This window comes from Canis lupus, chromosome 24 (genome assembly GCF_048164855.1).
Source record: "Canis lupus baileyi chromosome 24, mCanLup2.hap1, whole genome shotgun sequence".
Classification (NCBI taxonomy): Eukaryota; Metazoa; Chordata; class Mammalia; order Carnivora; family Canidae; genus Canis; species Canis lupus.
The window spans coordinates 18,449,578-18,467,456 of NC_132861.1; the positions used below are offsets into that span (position 1 = coordinate 18,449,578).

At 38.7% G+C, this 17,879-nt stretch overlaps 1 protein-coding gene across 3 annotated transcripts in view; it reads left to right on the forward strand.

Annotated features, from left to right (window-relative positions):
- The window catches only part of MICU2 (mitochondrial calcium uptake 2), a 126,076-nt gene that overhangs the window by 55,517 nt on the left and 52,680 nt on the right, over nt 1-17,879 (forward strand). For 2 of the 3 annotated variants that reach the window (XM_072795786.1, XM_072795787.1), the window contains exons 3-4: nt 3,575-3,606; nt 3,718-3,793. The exons of the other annotated variant lie outside the window; for it this stretch is intronic. In XM_072795786.1, coding sequence (XP_072651887.1) covers nt 3,575-3,606; nt 3,718-3,793 — 108 coding nt within the window. The remainder of the gene's footprint in view (nt 1-3,574; nt 3,607-3,717; nt 3,794-17,879) is intronic. 3 annotated transcript variants of the gene reach the window in all.

Here is a 17,879-nt window from a genome sequence, read left to right on the forward strand (position 1 = left end):
TGGGTTTCGGGACGCCTGGGTGGCTCAGCGGTTTAGCACCTGCCTTCGGCTCAGGGCCTGATCCTGGAGACCCGGGATCGAGTCCCACGTCGGGCTCCTGCATGGAGCCGGCTTCTCCCTCTGCCTGTGTCTCTGCCTCTGTGTGTGTGTGTGTGTGTGTGTCTCTCATGAATAAATAAATAATAAAATCCTTAAAAAAAAAACTTGAAATTAAAAAATAAATTAAAAAATAAAATAAAATAAAATGGGTTTCATTTTTAAATAGAAAAATGTGGCCAAAAATATTTGGGTATATTTAATATGTCCTGATGTTGTAGTTGCTGTCAGAAGAATGAAAGTCGTGGTTTATCATACCATAGACCATGGACCTCTTATTTTTATCTGTGGTATCCTTAGTACAGTGCATGAACAAGTGGTATACAGGTAGGCACACCTGGGTAAGACACTTTCTACCCTGGTGTTCTGAGTTTGAAACATCACAACCCCTTCTCTTACTGAAAGAAAAGTTTATTGACTTAGGAGGAAGAAGAAACAAGAGAAATTAGATGTTTACCCCTAGTAGCTCTGACTTATTTTTTTAATCTAAAAATGAGTTTTATATAAGAGAATGACCTCTTTTTGTCAGCTAAAATGATTTGTCATTTAAAAAATTATTGATTCCATTTTGAAGAGTATTTCATACAAGAGAAGCTCATTAGGTACATTAGTTTCTCCATTTTTGATAAACATGTATGCTAGTACCAGCAGAACTTGTAATCAACATGAAATAACCATTGTTCCCTCTCTAACCATCCCATGTTTAATCATTCAGTTCTGTGAAATTTCCTGAAGTGTTGAGAGTGGTCCACAGGTTCCCAATTGCTACTTTAATAGAACTGAAGACATCTAACACCTGTTTTTGAAAAATCTTGATGAGAAGAGAAATCCTCGAGTGCCCACATTGTGACCTAATTCCTCTTGCCTGTCAGCCTTATTTGTTTTATTTGTAAAATGAGGATAATAATTATTAACCACTTAAAGGCAGGGATCTGAATAAGAAGACTTCCTGGAATCTTTTCTAATTTTTTTTCAGTTATTCACTCAACCAATATTTAAATGCTAATCACTGAGCTACATAAAAGGAAGGACAGATATGGAATCTGCCTCAATAGGGTTTTATAGTTTCATTCTTACATGTGATTTTTGTAGTTCATGACTTTATTGTTGTATTTTATTCATATAGTATTGAATTTTACTGGCTTAGGTATTTGGCATCAAGACTTCTAGCCCACAGGGAAGCAAAGGCTACCTTCTTTCCTCACTCAGTATTAAGTAGAAGGATTTTTTAAGCACATAAATTGTTAAAAGACCAAAAAGAAATCTAGATATGAAGCAAATATAAGATCCCTTAGAAATAATCTTATTACTTAGAAACCACCCATATTGTCAACTTCAAGATGTCAATTATTACTTCCTAGAATCCTTTTTTCTGTTGGGTACAAGGATTAATCTCTTTGGGGAGTAACCTTAATTGTTTAAAAATAAAAGTGCCTAAGGTAATGAATAATCTGAACATGAAGAAGAACAACATAAGGTATGTGAATCGTGATCAATTTCTTTTTTTAATAGAATATACAAAGGTAGATAAAAATATATGTATTACATATTTTTCTGGGGTTTGTTATCAGCATTGTATTACCATCATCTCTCTATATACACATTCACACAAACCCTTAAGCTTGTAATTTAGGTGATAACTTTTGACTATTTGATGATCTAAGGGTATATTAGCACCTAACATTAGAATCTAGGGTTCTTTGTCATTGGATGACACATTGTTTAAAATTATCCCAAAATAGTAACACCTAAGTTTATAAACATTTGTCATAGATGTTTCTAAAAATGATACAGTCATATCTGCAACCACTATTTTCTTTTTTTTTTTTTTTTTTTTTTAAGGATTTTATTTATTTATTCATGAGAGGCAGAGACCAGGCAGAGGGAGAAGCAGGCTCCATGCAGGGAGCCAAATGTGGGACTCGATCCTGGGATCACAACCTGAGCCAAAGGCAGTGCTAAACCGCTTAGCCAGCCAGGCTGCCCACAACCACTGTTTTCATTAATAATACAAAACTAAAGGGCGCTTGGGTGGCTCCGTGGTTGAGCCTTTGGCTCAGGCCATGATCCTGGGGTCCTGGGATCAAGTTCCACATTGGCCTCCCCATGGGGAGCCTGCTTCTCCTTCTGCCTATGTCTCTGCCTCTCTCTCTCTCTCTCTCTCTCTGAGTCTCTCATAAATAAATAAAATCTTTTAAAAAAATAATGCAAAATTAAAATTCTGACAATTTGTTAACACCAAATGATAGAATGTGTCCCCAATAGATATATAGTCCAAATTAAGCATCCTGAAGTACAGAAAAGGCACATCTGAAAGTATTCATTTTTTTTAACCTGTCACCTGAACTTTCATAGACCATGTAATTATACTGAAGGAACTTCACAGATAAGATAATCTTGAAGCAGAAAGGGAAGTTTGTGATGCATATGACTTATGTAAGAAAGTAAAACATTTTTCAGCATTCTGGATGTGTAAATGACTTGAGGCCATCTTCAAAATAAGTCTCAACAAAAGAAGCACCTGATTGCTTTAGAATTATAGTGGATATGGATGGCTGGGTGGCTCAGCAGTTGAGCATCTGCCGTTGGCTCAGGGTGTGATCCTGGGGACCTGAGATCGAGTCCCACATTGGGCTCCCTGCATGAAGCCTGCTTCTCCTTCTGCCTGTGTCTCTCTGCCTCTCTCTCTGTCTCTCATGAATAAATAAAATCTTTTAAAAAAAATTATAGTGGATAAGAGGAAAATGATGTAAGCAATAATGAGGATGTCTAAACACCTGAAAGAATTATAAATCTGTTGTCCAATAGGAAATTATTAAAAATAACTTTGGAATGTATAGTCACGTTGGCTAGACTTTTAAATTGACTAGAGAGCTGAAAACTTAAGAGAACTTTTACGGTTTAAAAGGGCAGCTTTGTATTTTTTTAATCAGTGAAAGCAAAAAGATTTTTTTTTAATCAGGTTTGACAATTTATTTATGATGCAGACAACTAAGAGAAGTAAAATATGGTGGTAAGATTTTATATGTCTAGGGGATCCCTGGATGGCTCAGCAGTTTAGTGCCTGCCTTTGGCCCAGGGCATGATCCTGGAGACCTGGGATCGAGTCCCATGTCGGGCTTCCCGCATGGAGCCTGCTTCTCCCTCTGCCTGTCTCTGTCTCTGTCTCTCTCTCTCTCTCTGTGTCTCTCATGAATAAATAAATAAAATATTTTTTAAAAAAGATTTTATATGTCTGAAATAGGGTGAGTGAAATTGAAAAATAGGTCTTAAAAACAACCCATGATGTCTTTGTGTTTAGACTTAGAATTCTCTAGCTCATAACTTTGGTTTAAAGACACGAGCTAAATTGCCTAAGTTTTATTTCCTTAGAAATATTTAGTTGTCTGTTTTGTCTTTTAAATGATTTTCGTTTTTAGTAGAAGTTGAGTTTTACCAAGGAATGTGGATATTAAATAATGTTTCTTCTTTGCTGTAGGTAAAACTGCAGTAAAGAAGCTGACAAAAAAGGTAAGCAGGATGTATGGGAGAGAGTTCTTTCTCCCTTTCTTTTTGTTTTCTTGGTGACAAAAAAATGAACTTTTATAAGTTAAATTTAAAGATTTTAATGTGCATTCAAAGGATATCGAGGATATACTGGCAGGAATCCAACCAACTCGTTCTGGAGCAACCTTTTTCAGAGACCTTGGTGATAAAGGTAATTTTGACTTGTTAAATTTCTGTTTACTTGCTTTATTTAACCAGTATATTGTTAAGGAATTGTTGTGAGGCCAGCAACAGTATGGTAGAGAATATACAGTAGAGAACCTACCTAAAAAATGTTTTAATGCCAAGTTCTTTAATGTTTTTAAATTATAATAAAATACTACTTAAGGAAGAAATAACTTTCTCAAGAGAGATTACAACTTAATTATTAAAACATCAGTTTTATTTAAAGCTGGGGGAGGAGGAATGTGGCAAAAGAACGCCTCGGGGAGATCCGAGGAACAGCAACATTTAAGGGAGTAGAAGAGGAAGCAGTGCCCATGAAAGAGACTAGGGATGAGGAGAGGCGACTTTGGTAAATGACCACTATGAAGAAAAAGCAAAAGGTGGCCTGGCTGGATAGCATTAGAGAAACAGAGAATTTTATAAAGAGGTTAGAAGAGAAAGGGTCTGGAATTAGCATTGAAGCAGAAAAAAATTAGTAACTTCCATTTCAGAAGTCTGTGAAGGTACCAGTACCCTTAGTGGCGATCCGGGTTTTGGATTTGGCAAGACTACACATACAATGAATAGGTTAAAGAGGTGTACTATGGAAAGAGAATTTCAGAGAGCACAGTAGGAAAATTTGGGTAGAAATAGAGGAGTAGAGGAGTAGGAGATTGGTTCAGTCAGGAAAGGTGAAGGATAGACCAGCATCCAGATGTATAAGCAAAGAGGAGAGATACCATTTTGGAAAGAGGGATGAGGCTGCTAAGGATAGTTGGACATAAACCAGAGAGTTAATGTAGAGCCTAAATCATATATCCCTTTATAGGGAAGTGAAGAGTTTAGACCTTATCCTAAGAAGAGTGCATTGCTATTGAAAAGTAAGAAAGTGACAAATCAGAGTAGAACAGTCACTCTGAGGGTTGAGTGGATTGAGGGAGCAAAAGAAACAGGAGGTGCAAGGGGTTATAGGCTGGAGAAGAGGTAGTAGAAATGGAGAGAAGAGGATAAATTTGATAGGTATTTTGGTGATAGAATTAGTAGGATTTAATGAGTGATTGGTTATGAGAAGGGAGGAAGAAAAAGGAATCGTGTATAGTGCTCAAGTTTCTGGTTTGATCAGCAAGGTGAATGGTTGTGCCATTCACCAAGATACATGGATCATAAGGAAAAGACTAAGTTGGGGGAGGAAAAGGCAGGGAATGAGTCCAGTTTAGGACATACTGAGTTCAGATTTAAGAATTGTGAGCCATCTAAATGGCAGTTGAAGTCACAGTTACAGATGCAACCATGCAGGAAGCACTGAGGAGAGAAGAGGCCCTGAGATAGAACAACTTAGTTTAAAGAATGGACAGAAGAGAGAGCAGCCCTTTACGAAGTTCGAGAAGGAGTGGTCAGTCAGGGACTCACCCAGGGGAGTGACCTAACCAGTGCTGTGCTGTAAGTGCTTCCAAAACAAATGCACGTGATCAATAACAGTTTTAATAGGTGTAAATCCTTACTGATGGCTTCCTATACTATACTGAGCCTCTTATATGTATTACTACATTTAATCCTCACATCAGTCCTTTGAAGAAAGTAACTTCATTTCATACCCCCATTTTATAGAGTAGCTAACAGAGGCACAAAAGGATTAAGTAACCTTCCCAGGGGGATCCCTGGGTGGCTCAGCGGTTTGGCACCTGCCTTCAGCCCAGGGCGTGATCCTGGAGTCCCGGGATCGAGTCCTGCATTAGGTTGCCTGCACGAAGCCTGCTTCTCCCTCTGCCTGTGTCTCTGCCTCTCTCTCTATCTCTCTGTCTCTCATGAATAAATAAATAAAATCTTTTAAAAAAATAAATAAATAAGTAACCTTCCCAAAGTCATGTATAGGAGTAAAAGCAATTTATAAATAGCATTTAGTGAAAAGGAGTTAAGATGGGAGAGTAGGGATGCCTGGGTGGCTAAGCAGTTGAGCATCTGCCTTTGGCTCAGGGTGTGATCCTGGGGTCCAGGGATCGAGTCCCGCATCAGGCTCCCTGCATGGAGCCTGCTTCTCCCTCTGCCTGTGTCTCTGCCTCCCTCTCTCTCTCTCTCTCTCTCTCTCTCTGTGTGTGTGTGTGTGTGTCACATTCATGTGACTGCCCTTCTGGGACAAACGTGCACCAGCCACAGCGCAACAAGACCCTTCCCCAGAGGATCAGAGTGAGTCTGCATCATGCCTAGTCTCTAAAATTTGAGGTTTTCAAACCCAGTCTTTCTGAAATAAAACACAGGAGCACTGTGCTGCCAGGTGGGCACAGACAGGGTGAAGGCAGAGATCTGGGGGATGTCTAGGTAACAAAGGAAAGATTGATAGCTTTTCTATGAGGGCTTTCTGGACAGTGGTGGTAGTGCAAACTCCCCACTCCAGGGAGGAAAGACCTGACTGATGCCATTTTTCTCCCCTGTCCATCAGCATGGTCTGACTTCAGTGAGCAAACAGCACAGTACCCACAGACATCCAAATCCAAGCTGCTTATTCCAAGCCCCACCACCCTGCACTCTGCAAGTGCTTTTTTACTAAGGCAGGCATGCCTGAGAACCAGAGCAGGAGTGGGCCCCCTCCCCCAGAAGAACAGCACAACCCCCACACACACACATACACCAAGCCTACTGACCATAGAGTGCTTCAGCTCTGGTGGAAACAGGATCTAGCCTCTTAACAAGCAGACCAAAGCACACATAATTAAAACTTGCCAAACACTGGACAAGGTCTAAACACTCCCCAGAGCAAGCAAGGAGAAACTCCACAGAGGACTGATCTGAAGGGAAGAGCAGCCAAAACACAAGAGCAAAGTGCATACAGCATACATCAGAGACACTTCCTGAAGTGCTAGGCATATAGCCATTACCCTCAGGAGCAGGGAACATAACAAGCTTTCCTAACACACAGAAGACAAAGACCTAGACAAAATGCAAAGACAGAGTAATTCATCCCAAAAGAAAGAACAAGAAAAGGTCATGGTCAGGTATCTAATTGAAACAGCTCTAAGTAAGATGCCTGAATCAAAATTTAAAACAACAATCATAAGGCTACTTAGCTGAGCTTGAGAAAAGCATAGAAGACACCAGGGAGTCCCTTACTACAGAGATAAAAGACCTAAAAACCAGTCAAGCCAAAATAAAAACTGCTGTAACTGAAATATGAAATCCACTAGATGTAATGAGCACAAGGATGGAAGAATCAGAAGAACATATAAGTGATATAGAAGATAAAATTATGGAAAATAAGCTGAAAAGAAGAGGGAAAGGAAAATATTGGATTACGATTGTAGACTTAGGGAATTCAGCATAACAAAGCATAATAATATTTGTATCATTGGAGTTCCAGAAGAAGAGGTGAAAAGGGGGCACCAGGTTTATTTGAGGAAAATATACCTGAAAATTTACCTAATCTGGGGAAAGAAACAGACATCCAAATCTAAGAGGCACAGAGAACTCCCATCAAAATCAACAAAAGCAGGCCAACACTAAGACATATCTTAGTAAAATTTGTTAAATACAGAGATAAGGAAAACGTCCTGAGAATAAGGGAAAAGAAATCCCTAATTTACAAAGCATAACAAGCTGCAGACTTAATTCACAGAAACTTGGCAGGCCACGGGCTCCTGAGTAGCTCAGTTGGTTAAATGTCTGCCTTCGGCTCAGGTTGTGATCCCCCCCACATCAGGCACCCTACTCAGCAGGGAATCTGCTTCTCCCTCTTACACTGCCCCTCCCCCTGCCATTTGTGCACTTGCTCTCTCTCTCTTTCAAATAAATAAGTAAAATCTTTAAAAAAAACAACAACAACTTGGCAAGCCAGAAAGGAGAGGCATAATATATTCAACATTTGGAGTGGGAAAAATGGGGCCAGGAATATTTTATCCAACAAGGCATAATAGGAGAAATAAAGAGTTTCGCAGACAAACAAAAAATAAACGAGTTCATGACCACTGAACCAGCCCTGCAAGAAATATTAAAGGGAACTCTTCAAGTAGGAAAGAAAGATCAAAAGCAACAAAGACTAGAAAGGAACAGAAAAAATCTCCAGAAACAACTTTACTGGTAATACAATGGCACTAAGTTCATTACTGTCAGTAATCACTCCGAATGTAAATGGACTAAATGCTCCAATCAAAAGACATACAGTATGGGAATGAATAAAAAAATAAGACCCGTTTATACACTGCCTACAAGAGACTCACTTTGGGCCTAAAGACACCTATAGACTGAAAGCGAAGAGATGGAGAACCATTCATCATGCTAATGGACATTAAAAGAAAGCTGAAATAGCCATCCTTATATCAGACAAACTAGATTTTAAACCAAAGATTGTAACAAGAGATGAAGAAGGTTACTATATCATAATAAAAGGGTCTATCCAACAAGAAGATCTTTTTTTTTTTTTACAGGATTTTATTTATTTATTCATGATAGACACAGAGAGAGAAAGAGAGGCAGAGACACAGGCAGAAGCAGAAGCAGGCTCCATGCCGGGAGCCTGATGCGGAACTCGATCCCGGGACCCCAGGATCACGCCCCAGGCCAAAGGCAGGCGCTACACTGCTGAGCCACCCAGGGATCCCCCCAACAAGAAGATCTAACAATTGTAAATATTTATGTCCCTACCTTGGGAGCACCCAAATATATAAATCAATTGATTACAAACATAAAGAACTGTAACAATACAATAATAGTAGGGAACTTTAACATGCCACTTCCTGCAATGGATAGATAATCTAAGCAGAAAATCAACAAGCAAACAGTGGCTTTGAATGACATGCTGGACCAGAGGGACTTAACAGATATATTCAGAACATTCAAACTAAAGCAGAAGAATACACATCCTTTTCGAGTATACATAGAACATTCTCCAGAATAAATCACATTACTAGGTCACAAATCAGGCCTCAACAAATACAAAAAAAGATTGAGATCATACCATGCATATTTGCTGACCACAACTCTTTTGAAACTTGAAATCAACCACCAGAAAAAATTTGGGAAGACCACAGGCACATGGAGGTTAAAGAACATCCTAGAAAGAATGAATAGGTTAACCTGGAAATTAAGGAAGAAATTTTAAAACATGGAAACAAATGAAAATGAAAACACAACAGTCCAGAATCTTTGGGATGCAGCAAAGCAGTCATAAGAGGGAAGCATAGGGACGCCGGGGTGGCTCAGCAGTTAAGCGTCTGCCTTCAGCTCAGGGCATGATCCTGTAGTCCCGGGATCGGGTCCCACATTGGACTGCCTGCATGGAGCCTGCTTCTCCCTCTCCCTTCTCTCTGTGTCTCTCATGAATAAATAAATAAAATCTTAAAAAAAAAAAAAAAGAGGGAAGTGTATAGCAATACAGGCTTACCTCAGGAAGCAAAAAAAAGTCTCAAATACACAACCTCATCTTACACCTAAAGGAGCTGGAAAAGAAACAACAAATAAAGCCTAAAACCAGCAGAAGGGAAATAAAGATTAGAGCAGAAATAAATGTTATAGAAAAGAAAACAATAAAAAGCCTGTAAAACAGATCGATTAAACTAGGAATTGGTTCTTTGAAAGAATTAATAAAATTGATAAACCCCTAACCATCCTTATCAAAAAGAAAAAATAAATAAATAAAATAATGAATGAAAAAACTCACAGCACCATAGAAATACAAACAATTAGAATATTATGAAAACTTATTTACCAGCAGATTGGGCAATCTGAAAAAAATGGATAAATTCCTAGAAATATACAAACTACCAAAATTGAAATAGGAAGAAATAGAAAATTTGAATGGACCTATAAACTAGTAACAAAATTGAATTAATAGTAAAAAAATCTCCCAACAAACAAAAGTCCAGGGCCAGATGGCTTCCTAGGGAAATTCTACCAAATATTTAAAAAAGAGTTAAAATCTATTCTAACTATTCCATAAAATAGAAATGGAAGGAAAACTTTCAAACTCATTTCTGAGTCCAGCATTACCTTGATCCCAAAACCAGACAAAGACTCCCACTAAAAAGGAGAATTATAGGCCAATATCCCTGATGAACATGGTTGCAAAAATTCTCAACAAGATACTAATCAGTAGGATCCAACAGTGCATTAAAAGGATTATCCACCACAGTCAAATGGGATTTTATTCCTGGGCTGCAAGGATGGTTTAATATTTCCAAATCAATCAACCTGATACACCATGCTAATATTTTTTTAAAAAGGATAAGAACTATATAATACTGTCGATAGATACAGGAAAAGCATTTGGCAAAATACAGCATCCATTCTTGATAAAAAAAAAAAAAAAAAAAAAACTCTCAACAGGGCAGCCCAGGTGGCTAAGCGGTTTAGCACCGCCTTCAGCCTAGGGCCTGATCCTAGAGACCCAGGATCGAGTCCCATGTCAGGCTTCCTGCATAGAGTCTGCTTCTCCCTCTGCCTGTGTCTCTGCCACGCTCTCAATCTCTCTCTCTCTCTCTCTCTCTCTCTCTCTCTCTCTCTCTCTGCCTCTCATTAACGAATAAAATCTTAAAAAAAAAAAAAACTCAACAAAGTAGGTATGGATGGAACATACCTTAACATTATAAAGGCCCGCCCGCAGTTCATATCATCCTCAATAGGGAAAAACCAAGAGCTTTTCCCCTAAGGTCAGGAACACAACAGGGACGCCCACTGTCACCATTATTACTTAACATAGTACTTAGAAGTCCTAGCCTCAGCAAACAGACAACAAAAAATAAATAAAAGGCATCCAAATTGGCAAGGAAGAAGTCAAACTTTCACTATTTGCAGATGAAATGATACCCTATGTAGAAAACCTGAAAGACTCCACCAAAAAATTGCTAGAACTGATCCACAAATTCAGTAGTCACAGGATACAAAATTAACATACAGAAATCTATGGCATTTCTATACACCAATAATGAGCAGCAGAAAGGGAAATCAAGGGATTGATCCCATTTACAATTACACCAAAAACCATAAGATACTTAGGAATAAACGTAACCAAAGAGATAAAAGGTCTGTACTCTGAAAGCCATAGAACACTTATGAAAGAAATTGAAGAGGACACAAAGAAATAGAAAGACATTCCCTGGGACACTTGGGTGGCTCAGTGGTTGAGCTCCTGCCTTCAGCCAAGGGCGTGATCTTGGGACCCTGGATCAAGTTCCATATCAGGCTCCCTGCATGGAGCCTGCTTCTCCCCCTGCCTGTGCCTGTGCCTCTCTGTCTCTCATGAATAAATAAAGTCTTTAAAAAAAAAAAAAACCCAAAATTAAATAATCCAGTTAAGAAATGGGCAGAAGACATGAATAGACACATTTTGAAAGAAGACAGCCAGATGGCTAACAGAATGAAAAGATGCTCAACATCATTCATCATAAGGGAAATACAAATCAAAACCATGATGTGATGATACCACCTTGCACCAGTTAGAATGGCTAAAATTAAGTTAGGAAACCACAGATTTTTGTGAGGATGCAGAGAAAGGGGAACCCTCTTATACTGTTGGTAGGAATGAAAGCTGGTGCAGCCACTCTGGAGAACAGTATTGAAATTCCTCAAAAAGTTAAAAACAGAACTACCCTGTGATGCAGCAATTGCAGCACTAGGTATTTACCTAAAGGATGCAAACATACTGATTCAAAGGGGCATATATATGCACCCTGATGTTTATAGCAGCACTATCAGCAGGCACCAAATTATGGAAAGAGCCCAAATGTCCATCCATAGATGAATACATAAAGAAGTGATGGTGTATATACATATGTACAATGGAGTATTACTCAGCCATCAAAATATTGAAATTTTGCCATTTGCAATGGCATGGATACAGCCTGAGTATATTATCCCAAGTGAAATAATAAGTCAGACAAAGACAAATACCATATGATTTCACTCATCTGTGCTTAAGAAACAAAATAGATGAATTAGGGGATGGGGAAAAAAAGAGAAAAGGAGACAAACCATGAGATTCTAGTATAGAGAACAAAGGGGAGGGTTGCTGGAGGGGAGGTGGGTGGGGGCTGAGCTAAGTGGGCAATGGGCATGAAGGAGGGCACTTGGGATGAGTACTGGGTGTTACATGTAAGTCATAAATCACTAAATTGTACTCCTAAAACCAATTTTATACTCTGTTAACTACACTGTAAATAAAAATTGTTAAATAAATAAAAAGCATTTAGCTTTACTGTCCTGTCTGTTCAAGCTGAATTTCATTTCAGTGTCACTGGGATATATTTGAATATTCTCGTACAAATAGGCAGAGGGTCTCCCGTGGTCTTTTTTTTTTATAATAATTTTATTTTTTATCGGTGTTCAATTTACCAACATACAGAATAACACCCAGTGCTCATCCTGTCAAGTGCCCCCCTCGGTGCCCACAACCCAGTCACTCCCCACCCCCCGCCCCCCCACCCTCCTCCCCTTCCACCACCCCTAGATCGTTTCCCAGAGTTAGGAGTCTTTATGTTCTGTCTCCCTTTCTGATATTTCCCACTTATTTTTTCTCCTTTCCCCTTTATTCCCTTTCACTATTATTTATATTCCCCAAATGAATGAGAACATATAGTGTTTGTCCTTCTCCGATTGACTTACTTCACTCAGCATAATACCCTCCAGTTCCATCCACGTTGAAGCAAATGGTGGGTATTTGTCATTTCTAATGGCTGAGTAATATTCCATTGCATACATAGACCACAGCTTCTTTATCCATTCATCTTTCAATGGACACCGAGGCTCCTTCCACAGTTTGGCTATTGTGGACACTGCTGCTATAAACATCGGGGTGCAGGTGTCCTGGCGTTTCATTGCATCTGTATCTTTGGGTAAATCCCCAACAGTGCAATTGCTGGGTCAGGGCAGGTCTATTTTTAACTCTTTGAGAAACCTCCACACAGTTTTCTAGAGTGGCTGCACCAGTTCCCATTCCCACCAACAGTGTAAGAGGGTTCCCTTTTCTCTGCATCCTCTCCAACATTTGTGGTTTCCTGCCTTGTTAATTTTCCCCATTCTCACTGGTGTGAGGTGGTATCTCATTGTGGTTTTGATTTGTATTTCCTTGATGGCAAGTGATGCGGAGCATTTTCTCATGTGCATGTTGGCCATGTCTATGTCTTCCTCTGTGAGATTTCTCTTCACGTCTTTTGCTCCCGTGGTCTTTTTTATATAAGGACCAGTCTGTGATAAGTAGAGAAAGTCTTCACCTGAAGTTGGTGATAATGTTCTTTCCTCTTTTCTGAAGGAGTTGGAGAATTAAGCCAACTTCCAAATTAGTGGCTCCTGACCTGTTTATTCAATACGGAAGGCTTGTGACAATTAGCTCGAGAGATCTGCAATGCTGTCTTGTCAACATTTGTTTGTGCCTTGTTTTTGCATGTGAACGTTAGTTTTAAAATGTCAGCACCCCAGCTCCATGAAGTCAGTAGCAGTCAGATTGCTTATTTTAGTATCAATTCCTGCTCACACTTCAGTGTGTATTTAGTGGACTACATAAACTTTAAGTCTATTTTACAAGTATTAGTTCCTTATACTAAACTGTCTAATTATCTTTATACCCCTCCACCCCACCTCTGACCTGATTCCTTTCAGTAAGCACCAGAACATGTATTTAAAGAGGTTAAAAATCTCCTTACTTTTTTAAGTGGCAGTTTACTGAGAGGTAGTCTCTAGGTAATAAATAAGAGCATATGTTCTGGATCAGCAGACTTAAATTCAAATTTTTCCTGGCTTTCTGTCCTCAGGAAGTTATCTCTTTCATTGTCATTTTCATTGCCTTTAAAACAAGAGAGTAATGCCTGCCTTTATGGGATTGTTGAAGAATATAATAAAACAAGATGTTTTTAATGTTTATAGTATCTCCTTGAACTGCTTAGGAGCATAGGCGTTAAGCTTCCCAGCTCTATTAGTTACCTGTCTGATCTTTGGCAAATTAGTCTCCGTTTCCTTACTATGTGTCTGGCACATTGGAAATATATAACTGATAATATTAGTAGCATTGTAATTGCTCTATGTTTTTGTAAGATTTTAGTATTAACTGGATCTTGGCCTCTTATTAGTGAGTTAATAAGTTAAAATAAGTAATGCCTTTTAAATTGTAGTTGATACAGATTTTAGGACATTGTCAGTAATTTGGCACTTCAGAGATTTTAGGAATCATATTTAAACTCCAGATACTGATATTTAGCTCAGAGCTACAACTTTGAGATATCTTTTCTTGACAAATACTTTCTAAACACATTTTGGATTTGAAGAAAAATATTGTATTTTCTAGTTGTGAAAATTTGAGTGATGTCTATGGATATAAACTCAGTTATTTTATATTTGATTGTTTCCCCCTCCCCCGCCTCCCATAGGAAGAAAGAAGGGTGGGGAGAATTCTTGAGTAATTTTGACCTTGTGGCAGAATATAGAATAAGGAGTAGGTTAATTCAGCATTTTTATAAATCATTAATATAAGTATATAATTTTAGGAATTCTATTAAAAGTTATTTTAAGACAGAGTCATAAAATAAAAACTGAAGTTTAGATTATTTTAAGAGAAAAATATCTAAAAGATTAGAGATTAATCTGTAGTACCTAGAAGAGAGACTTATTTTCAAAGACCTTAGAAACACTCTTCACTTCTGAAAAGAATTTCTTCCACAAGCCTCATCTCCTGCATTAACTAATCTTCCATACTATCAGGAGTGCCTCAAATACCACCTGCTATATCAGCTAGGCTTCCCTCACCTGCCAACTTCCTGCTCATCAGGTGTCTTACTCTGTGAAAGTAATCTCTGAAACCACCAGAGATCTTGTTCTCTTTCATTCTTTGCATTTTGTTGCACTGTACTGTCTGTCATATTTTTTAATTAAACCATAAATTCTCTAAGAGGATAAATCTATGTGTGGTCATTTGCATAGCACGTTGCCTAAAATGTTCTTTAGCACATAACAGACGCTCATTTAAAATTGCATGCCATGCTGATAATGTTAATAAGAATATGATAATTACAAATTATTCTGATCTATTTCAGTGAGTCCCTTGACTTTGTTATGTAATTTGAGTCAGCCTTTCTATGAATTGAAAGTACAAAAACTACATCTTTTTAAAAAATATTTCCAATTAAAACTTTTCAATAATTTGTTGATCTTCCCAGTTAAAATTAATTGGTATTACTTTATCAACAGAATTAAATCCAGCTAGCACTAATGTTTACATCTGAAAAAAAAATGAAAATTATCAGCAAGTAATTTTATCTTCTTTTTCATTAAAACACTTCCTTTTGATGTAAAATATTTCTAAAATAATATTAGGTAAAACTTCTGCCTCCTAGTAACTAACGTTTTATCAGCTTAATGCTTAATGACCTGCAACTATCCTATGGAATATTTTTGCTTTTCCTGAACTGGATATTATTTAAATTAAAGTTATTCATTGTATTACCGTATCTTATGTGATGTATAGTTATTTCAAAGTACATAACCTATAAAGTGCATTAAGCTAATTGAACTAAATAAACCTGATCTTGGCAGTTAAGCACAAAACAGTTTTTTAAATTGCACTACCCTACCATAGATTATAAGAATGTATCTCTAATATCATATATTCTGTGTTCACAATCTTGGAGATAATTGTTAAAATTAGTAAAATTCATTATGATGTATATCCTATGCAGAGAAGAATTTAGTGAATTTTAAAGGCATTTTTTTCTTTACATGAAGGAATGCCTCCAAGTCTGCTGTATCCACATCCGGCAACTATGTTTGTTTTTCCACCTTCACTTTGTTATAGAAGTACTGTTCCCAATAGCAGAAATAGTGCTGCCTTTCTGTATTTGCCCCAGGCCTCTTCTGTTGTCTTCCCAAGGCTTCTCCACTCTGGTGTCATTCCTTCCCCCTGCCACATTCTCTTTCTGGGCACCATATCATTCCCGTCTTACATAATAACTTATGAACATCTCCCATATTTAAGGAAACACATTCCTCCTGTGACTCTCTCCATACTTTGTAATCCCTTTTCATAGCCAAGCTCTTTGTTTTGTGTTGTGCTCAGTTCCTCACCTCTCAGCCATCAGCCCACTGTAGTCTGGTACTCATCCTCTAACACCACCACTCTTAACAAAACCATCAGTGACCTCCTTGTTATTAGATCCAGTGAAGATATTCTGTGTTCTTGGCACCTATGACCCCAGCCGTACTGATGCTATTACCTGTTCTCACGTCAGACTAGTCCCTTCTCTTGGCTTATAGTACCCCATACTTTGTTTTGTGTTGTGTTCTTACCATCCTAGTGGTATCTTCTTTGTCTCCTTTGATGAAATTCAACCAGAACTACCTAAACTGGGGAAATCAAACAGGTCATTCTGATGAGGTGAGTTTGAACACAGAGGCTGACTTGTCAGCCCTAGCATGAATGTGAAACTCTGTTTCACAGGAGATAATGGAGTAGAAGGCAAGACGTAACAAACTAAAGGAAGTGGGAGGCCATCTGGCAAATGAAGGGTGGTATTTTTGAGACCTAAAGCGTGATGTGGGAGTTGAGATTTCTAAGAGCAGTAAGCAAAAGTTCATTTTCTTGGTATAGAGAAGTAGCAAACAGTGGTGGAGCTTCCATAAAACAGGCTATAATGGAAGCCTTGTAAGTAACAGTGAAATTTGAAGGGAAGATAGTGTTGTGCCCAAGATCGCAAATCCAAGAAACCGCCAAGGAGCCAACACGGATGCAAACACACGAGGGTTTTACAAGCTCGAGACTGGGCCCAAGTATACCCGAGGCAGCGGAGCAGGTACTTGGACCCCGAGACTAAGAGGCTTAGCAACTTTATAGGGGCCAGTGGCCAATGGGATCGCAGAAAGTTGCACAGTCATGCTGGTCCGCTGAGCCGGATTTCCGGTGAGGGTGTGTCCTGGTCTTTGACTAGGGAGGGGCAGTGCCCTAAGTAATAAGCAGGTCAGCGCAAGGCGGGTGCAGCCCAAAATAGAGTCAGTCCTGTTCTGCTTGTCCAGGGGTAGGGGATTTTGTTCAATTTCCTGGGTCCCACAGATAGAAAGTTATTAGGTTTCTTTTTTTTTTTTTTTTAATTTTTTATTTATTTATGATAGTTACACAGAGAGAGAGAGAGAGAGGCAGAGGGAGAAGCAGGCTCCATGCACCGGGAGCCCAATGTGGGATTCGATCCCGGGTCTCCAGGATCGCGCCCTGGGCCGAAGGCAAGCACCAAACCACTGCGCCACCCAGGGATCCCAATTATTCGGTTTCTAAAATGTGTTTCAGACAGGAAAAAATATCTGTATATTTTCTTTATTCCTTTCTCCTTTCGGTGGGAGGGAAGGTTTTAAAAGGTTTTATTCACTTCTTGAAATTGAGGGTACTATTCTCTCCATTCAGCCTCTGCTTGTAGTAGCAAGATTCATGAAGCAGTTCTGCATATCAGCATATAAGTCAGAGAGGCATCCTCATGAGAGGCATTTAGTCAGGACTCTGTTAGAGTGTGGTCACTTCTGGAAATCATGGTTCTAGTTTTCAGGAGCAGCACTATGACTCTGTATGTCTTTGCCAGCCTCACTGTGTCTGTGCCATAAGGGAGATAAAATAGATGTTTGTTTTCAGAAGGCATTGAGGAGGATTTTCAGTAACTTCTTTAAACTTTCAGTTACAGGCACATAGATCTCTATATGTCTGTCTCTGTCTCTCTTTCTATATATATATACACCTTTCCAACTGTCAAGGAGATAAATTCATCAACCTACTCACACATTTTCCTATTGGATAGTTCTCTCTCCCTGTTAGGTAGCTGGAGAGTTATTTATATTCTCAGAATGAATAGGGGCATCGTGCATCTCCAAGATTTCTAAAAGCATTAAAAGCCACTATTTCTGGATGGCTGGGGAGGTGGAGGGAAGGCCTTTAGTGATGGCCTATTAGAAAAAACAGAAAGTGGAAGTCCACAGCAGAAAGCTTTGTTTTTTTCCTTTATGCAAAGTACATGAAGTTATTAGTATGAGAAATAAAGGAAAGGAGATGATAAGTGAGAGAAAGGGAGAGAGGCTTTAAGAGGATCCAGGAAGAATAAATGACTGCAAGTATAGATAAGATAGATAGCATTCATTTCAAAGTCAAT